Source organism: Alligator sinensis, unplaced genomic scaffold (assembly GCF_000455745.1).
Source record: "Alligator sinensis unplaced genomic scaffold, ASM45574v1 scaffold1121_1, whole genome shotgun sequence".
Taxonomy (NCBI): Eukaryota; Metazoa; Chordata; order Crocodylia; family Alligatoridae; genus Alligator; species Alligator sinensis.
Genome location: NW_005843357.1, coordinates 32023 through 38138, shown reverse-complemented (window position 1 = coordinate 38138; position 6116 = coordinate 32023). Strand labels below are relative to the sequence as shown.

Here is a 6116-nt window from a genome sequence, read left to right as displayed (position 1 = left end):
GGGGTGGGGGGGGCCATGAGGCCCCTCCTGCTCCACTCCCCCAAAACGTGGGCCGGGGCCGGGCCAGGACTGGACCCAGGATGCCGCGGCCCCGTCCCCACAAGGGGGGGGGCCGCCGCCTGGCTCCCGAGCCATCCCAGCATGCCTTGTGGCCCCCCCCAGCCCCACCCTGTAAATACCCAGGATTCCATGTGCCAAGGCTCACGCACCCCATTCCCCACCCCCAGCTTCATTACCGTCATGACCAAGGTCCTCACTCCTCCCCACCGCCCGGTTAATTTATATCAAGCGTCCTATTTATTTCTGTATTTATTAATTTATTTGTGGCAGGTTGAGGAATGGAGCCCCCCCAGCAGTTAGTTCACTGTCCCCTTTAAGGGCCTAAAACAAGGGCAGGAGGGAAATTGTTTTAGAGCATGCCCCTTTAAGGGGGGTTAAAAAAAATGCTTCCAGGCTATAAAAATAATGCAGGAGGATGTTTATTCCGGGTCCTCGAAGAGCATAGGCTTTTGGGAAGGGATCCCTTTAAGGAATTTTAAATAAAAATGGGAGGGGATTTACTCCCCAGAGCATCCCTTTAAGGTCCATTGCTTGGCTTGAGTGCAAGGGGGGCTTTTATTTTGGAACATCCCTTTAAGATTTAAAGCAACATGGGGGAGGGATGGCTCTAAGTAATCTGGGGGACACTAAAGCAGGCCTTTAAGGGCTTGGTAAGGGGAACTGTGGTGAAGGGAGGAGCCCTCATCCCTTTAAGATCACAGCGATTCCTTTAAGAGTGCCATTACCTTTAAGAAATGGAGTGTAGGAGGGCAAATATTCCTGTGCCATTCTTCGGAGGGATCCCCCCAGAAGGGGGAAAGGGAAGGGGGGGGGGGGGGGAAGAGGTGTCCTACAGGCCCCGCCCCCCCGCGGGGGAGTCCGAGCCCCACTTCCGGCCCGTTGGAGCAATAACAATAAACGAGGGAATCGCCTTTGTACAAGCCCACGGCTCCGCCTCTGCCTGGGGGAGAGGGCGGAGCCTAAGGAGGCACCGCCCCTCCGGGTCATGAAGGGAAGCCCCGCCCAGCACTCCAGCACCACTCTGGGCTCCGCCCCTTTGCCCCTTCCCCCAGTAGGCCACGCCCCTGGCAGTCTCCCTACCAGGCCCCGCCCCTGCTAGGGCCTCCCCTTAGACCCTCCCCACTAGGCGCCGCCTTCGAGAACGTCCCGTTAGGCCCCGCCCCCTTTGCCCCGCCCCCCTAGACCCCGCCTCTTAGCTCCACCCGCTTTAGACCTGCGAGGCCCCACCCTCTTTGCTCCCTGCCCAGTTGGGGTGGCCACGCCTAAGGCCCACCCCTTTATGCACGCACCAAGCTCCGCCCCCATTTACCATGCCCCTTGGCTTCGCCTTGTAGCCCCGCCCCTCCAGCACGCCGAACGGGGTGGGGCCTGCCGTCGGGCGCATGCGCAGTGAAAAGCTGCGGACATGGTAATGCGTATGCGTGCTGGTTCATGGAGCGGGAAGGGGGGGAGGAAATTGATAAAGTGCGCATGAGCAGCCGCATCCCAGGAGGGAGGTGGTATGCAAGGGCTGCAGCTGCGCAGTGGAAGCGAGGCGCCGGCGCGTATGTTCTTCAAAGAGCTGTTGCGGCAAAGCAGAGCGCATGCGCTCTGGAGACGGGACGAAGGCTTCTGCGCATGTGCCTCGGGGCGCCGGTGCCAGAGGGGCTTCAGGGCTCGCCTTGTTGCGCATGCGCACTGATGGGCCACGGTCGCGCTCTAGAGGCGAGCGCATGCGCAGCCTAGTGATCCGAGCGGGAACGCATGTGCAGAGGCGCCTGGACGGCTGGAGGGGGCAAAAAGGCGTCAAAATGGCGACCAGTCAGCTTGGGGCCTGGGCCTGGGCCTGATTGCGATTCCTTCTGCTCTGCCTTCGCCTGCTGCAGCCTGAGTACGGACCTGGAGCTGCCCCCGGGGTCAGTCAGGCTGGGGCCCATCTGGCGGCTTGTGCACGTCTCCAGAACAGCCGGCACGGTTGCGCCCGCCAGAACACCCGCCACGTTGGCGTGACCCACTGCGCTCAATGCCAGACCTGGCCTAGCCCTGCAAGATGGCTGCTGCCATGGCATGACCTGCTGCGGGCAGTGCCCAGCCTGGCCTATCTCCCCAAGACAGCCACTGCTTTGGCGTGACAGCCGGGGTCACAGCTGGCCCTTGCGTGGCCGCATGACATGGCTGCCGTGTGGCCTGGCTCATCTTTGCTGACCGCCCAGCCTGGTCTAGGTCCCCAAGGTGGCCGTCATACCGGCATGAACTCTTTTGGGGCGCTGCCCGTGCTGCCTCAAGGTGGCGCAACCTGCCATTGTGTTCCAAGATGGCCGCCCCGTTGACCTGAAGCCCCCCTCCCCCTGCAGGCAGCCATGGAGTCCGTGGTGACGGAGGAAGAAGGGGAAGTGACCTCGGGGATGCAGCTGCTGGCCGTGGAGGATCCTGCAGGCCCCGAGGAGGCGCCGGCCGGGGCAGAGGAGGAGCTGCAGGGGCAGCAGGAAGAGACGGTGGCAGGCGGGGAGGAAGACTGGTGCGTGGGCTGTAGTGACGAGGAGGTGGAGGCCCCCGAGGCCTGGATGCCACCACCTACTGAGATCCGGCGCCTGTATGAGCTCATCGCGGCGCAGGGCAGCCTGGAGCTGCAGGCCGAGAGCCTGCCCCGCCGTGCCCCCACGCCCGAGCCCGACAGCGAGGAGGACGAGCGCTCAGATGGGCCCCCGGCCAGCGAGGAAGAGGAGGAGGAGAAGTGAGCACTTGGCCTGAGTGAAGGGATGCGGGTCAGGAGTGAGGGGCACTGCTGGAGGCCAAGGGGCTTTGGGGGGCTGAAGGGCAGGGCTGAGGGGTCCCATGGGGCTCTGGGGGTTCCCTCATTTCTGCCACCCCTCCAGTGACAACCTCTCTGCCCCCAGGCCCCACGTCCCGACTGAGTTTGACTTTGACGATGAGCCTGCCTCACCCAAGAGCGCCCTCATCGACCGTCGCAGAGCACCAGGTAAGCCCATGGGTGGACCCTGGCAGCCAGGCCTGGCAGGGGTAGGGGTGTGCAGGCGACCCTAGGGCTGACGCATGCACTTGACGCAGGCGCACGCAGCCAGAAGCGGGAGGCGCGGCTGGATAAGGTGCTGTCAGACATGCAGCGCCACAAGCAGCTGGAGGAGCAGATCCTGCGCACCGGGCACGACCTCTTCCAGCTGGACAGCGGTGATGAGCCTATGCCCAAGCGCCCATCTGGGCTCTTCCTGCGCCAGCGCAAGTACTGACCCCTTTGCAGGGCCCTGCCGCTGCAGGAACCTCAAAGCCCGGGTGTGATAAGGTGACAGATGAGAGGAGCAATGAACACCTGGCCCAGCCAATGGTAGCAGGGACCAACGGCTGGGGGGGATGAAGTGGGACCAGCTCCTGGAGTGACGGACAGCTGGCCCAGCTCATGGGAGCCCGAGGAGAGGTTGGAGGGGAGTTGAAGTTGCTTGATTATGGTACAGGGGCCACTCCCATCCTGGCTAAGAGCCTGGCCACCCAGGGAAGCCCCAATAAAGTGTCTGCTGCCCCATCCCATTGCCTCCCTGCTCATCCCTACTCACAGCTTGGGGGGGGGGCGGGGGGTGTCTAATGCAGCCAGGAGGTTATTTAATCCAGGCACCTCCCCATTTTGGAAAAAGACATTACATTTCCTCTCCCCAAACACTCGCCCTCCCCTTTACAAATTAAAACAAATATTTTTATGCTTCTGGGCCACTTAAATAAAATCTCTTTAAGAGCCAATGACTAAAAAGCAGGAGAATGATTATTCTAATCCCCTTTCTCTTAAATTTGCCCATCCCCTTTTCCAGCTGGAGGCATGCCTGCCCCTTTAAACTCCTTACAGGGATTTTTCCCAGGTCCTTAAAGGGATGATTCTAGAATAAAAGCCTATTTGATTAGAAGCAGCTCTTAAAGGTGCAGCCCCCTAAAAGGAAGGAGAAATTGGGGCAGCGGCAGTAACAAAACATGCTTTATTTGGAAATGTACAAAACGGGGGTGGGGAGAGGATAGAAGCAGCAAGGGGAAGGGGTGGGGCCTGGCCAAACCCCGTCCCATCACTCGCTGTCGTCCTCGTCGCTGCTGATGATGCCGCGGAGCTGGGACCAGTCAGGGCGGGCGCGGGGGGGGCTGGGCGCCGGCGGGGTGCTGGGCGCTGCGTACAAGCTCCATACATTGCGGCGGCGTGGGCGGCCTGCGCAGGGAGGGCAGAGGTCAGAGCACAAGGGAACCCAGGCATCCAGCCCCTGCCCCCTGCTCAGTCGCTGTACGCACCGTGGGAGGGAATGATGTTGCCCAAGTCCAGCGCGGCCACCTCAGCCTCCTGCTCGCGGCGCAGGCGCACCTCCTGGCATCGCTGCAATGACGGGCGCCCTGCAGGGTGGGGAGGAAGGGGGTTGAGTGGGGCCGTGGGGGCATCCCCAGCCCTGGCCCCCACCGTCACTCACCATCCAGGCCGAGCGCAGCCAGCTCCTGGTGGAGCACAGCCACGCGCTCCCGCCGGCTCCGGCACCCGCCCAGCAGCTTGCGATAGTTGGGCCGCACGCCACAGACCCGCAGGTACCGCTTCAAGCGCCGCACCTCTGGGGCGTCCCCTGGCTCCTGCTTTCCCGTCCGCAGCCGGCCCTGTGTGTACGCACTGGTCAGCCAGATAGCGGGCCCCCTGCCGCCCTGCTGTGCCCCATCCAGCCCCGAACACCCGGGTCCCCTGCTGCTTTACTGGCCCAGAGCTCTCAGTGCCCCACCCCCCAGACACCTGGGCCCCGTACTCACCTTCTGCTTCTTGCCCCCGGCCGCGCTGTGGGAGCGGGTGTTCTCCTGCGGGCGGGTGTTCTCGTCGGAGGAGGAAGAGGAGGAGTCTTCGGCACTCGCCTCCCGCTCCTTGCCCCCTGTCCCGGCCTCCCCCTCTGGCACGGACCCCTCTGGGCTGTCAGTGCTGTTGGCCTTCATCTTTTTGGCATCCCTGGCCCTTGGCTTCTTGTCCTCCGGGCTCCCCGTGTGCCTGGGACTCAGCTTCTTGGCCTCTGGGCTCTCGAGGTCCTCAGCTCTCAGTTTCTTGGTCTCTGGGCTCTTGGCCTCCCTGTCCGAGTCGTCGCTGTTGGAGCTGGACTCTGGGGGAGGCAAGGGGCTGGGGCTGGCGCTGCTCTCGCGCTCGGCGGCAGCTCTGGGCTTCTCGGCCTGCACAGACAGGTTGGGGTTGGTGCGGGCGGGACCCGTGGCGTGGGGCACGGGGTGGGGATGTGACATGGGGGGGTCCTCACCTGCGTGTGCAGCTCGGCCTCCACCAGGCGCCGCAGCAACCGCTTCTCGCCCGGCATCAGGCTCCCGCGCCCCGACTGCGCCACGAACCGGCGCCGCACGGCCCCCGGTGTCAGCGTGCTGCGGGGGTGTCAGCATGGGCGCGGGTCTCAGCCAGCTCCCACCGTCCTGCGTGCCCCAGCTAGCCCAGCTCCCACAATACTTTCCTGCTCCCTACAACCCCGCCATAGAACCCAGGCGGGCCAGACCCCACAATCCTCTACTCCCCAATGAACCCACTAGCTCAGCTCCCACAATCCTTTGCTGCCCCCTACAACCCCACCATAGAACCCAGGCGGGCCAGCTCCCACAATCCTTTGCTCCCCCCCGCGGCCTCCAGGTGTCCTCAGTCCCACAATTTTCTGCTCCCCACAATGGACCCAGGGGCCCTGCCTCCCAGAATCCTTTGCGCTGCCACCCTGGTCTCCCAGAGAACCCAAGTGCCCCGGCTCCCAGAATGCTTTGCCCCCGCCCCTTACCTGGGGTCGCGGCTGTCTTGGAAGAGCCGCCGCGTGAATTCGCGCAGCTCCTGCTCCCGCTCCGCCGCCATCGCTGCGCCCGCCGGCCGCCGTAGCCCGCCAAACGCCGCCGCGGGGGCCGACGGGACACGTAGTCCCGGCACCCAGCAAACCGACGAGAAGCCGCGGGGGCTCACGGGACACGTAGTCCGCGGAAAGGGCGGGCCAATGGGAAGCCGGGAGCGGTCGGAGCGTCACGCGCCGCGTTGTTTCGGAAACGAGCGGGCCAATAGGCGGGGGCGCGGGGGGTGGGGG

At 63.8% G+C, this 6116-nt stretch overlaps 3 protein-coding genes across 5 annotated transcripts in view; 2 read left to right on the top strand and 1 right to left on the bottom strand.

Moving 5' to 3' along the window:
* Window positions 1-1346: 1346 nt before the first annotated feature.
* Window positions 1347-3579, top strand: PAGR1 (PAXIP1 associated glutamate rich protein 1). 3 transcript variants are annotated; one of them, XM_006038430.3, is made up of 4 exons: window positions 1347-1468; window positions 2394-2773; window positions 2937-3019; window positions 3109-3579. In XM_006038430.3, the coding sequence occupies exons 1-4, from the start codon at window positions 1466-1468 to the stop codon at window positions 3285-3287; spliced, it is 645 nt and encodes a 214-aa protein (XP_006038492.1). In that variant the 5' UTR covers window positions 1347-1465; the 3' UTR covers window positions 3288-3579. The 3 variants fall into 3 exon arrangements, with proteins under 3 accessions (XP_006038492.1, XP_025050741.1, XP_025050740.1); XM_025194956.1 differs by lacking the exon at window positions 1347-1468 and adding an exon at window positions 1512-1930; XM_025194955.1 differs by lacking the exon at window positions 1347-1468 and adding an exon at window positions 1512-1955.
* Window positions 3580-3732: 153 nt separating this feature from the next.
* HIRIP3 (HIRA interacting protein 3) lies at window positions 3733-5979 on the bottom strand. The gene is made up of 6 exons (XM_006038444.3): window positions 5823-5979; window positions 5307-5424; window positions 4819-5223; window positions 4494-4671; window positions 4321-4419; window positions 3733-4240 (listed from the first exon to the last, which is right to left on the bottom strand). The coding sequence occupies exons 1-6, from the start codon at window positions 5891-5893 to the stop codon at window positions 4104-4106; spliced, it is 1008 nt and encodes a 335-aa protein (XP_006038506.1). The 5' UTR covers window positions 5894-5979; the 3' UTR covers window positions 3733-4103.
* A 50-nt stretch (window positions 5980-6029) lies between these two features.
* Window positions 6030-6116, top strand: part of INO80E (INO80 complex subunit E) — a 1899-nt gene continuing 1812 nt past the window's right edge. The window contains exon 1 of the mRNA XM_006038443.3: window positions 6030-6059. Within this exon, the coding sequence (XP_006038505.1) occupies window positions 6030-6059 (30 nt within the window). The remainder of the gene's footprint in view (window positions 6060-6116) is intronic.

Coding starts and splice junctions, on each gene's coding strand:
- HIRIP3 (XM_006038444.3), bottom strand. CDS start 5,893: ATGGCGGCGGAGCGGGAGCAGGAGCTGCGCGAATTCACGCGGCGGCTC. Junction 5,224..5,306: donor AGGCCGAGCTGCACACGCAG/GTGAGGACCCCC, acceptor CTGTCTGTGCAG/GCCGAGAAGCCCAGAGCTGC. Junction 4,672..4,818: donor CCGGGGGCAAGAAGCAGAAG/GTGAGTACGGGG, acceptor GCGTACACACAG/GGCCGGCTGCGGACGGGAAA.
- PAGR1 (XM_006038430.3), top strand. Junction 2,774..2,936: donor GAGGAAGAGGAGGAGGAGAA/GTGAGCACTTGG, acceptor CTCTGCCCCCAG/GCCCCACGTCCCGACTGAGT. Junction 3,020..3,108: donor CGACCGTCGCAGAGCACCAG/GTAAGCCCATGG, acceptor CACTTGACGCAG/GCGCACGCAGCCAGAAGCGG.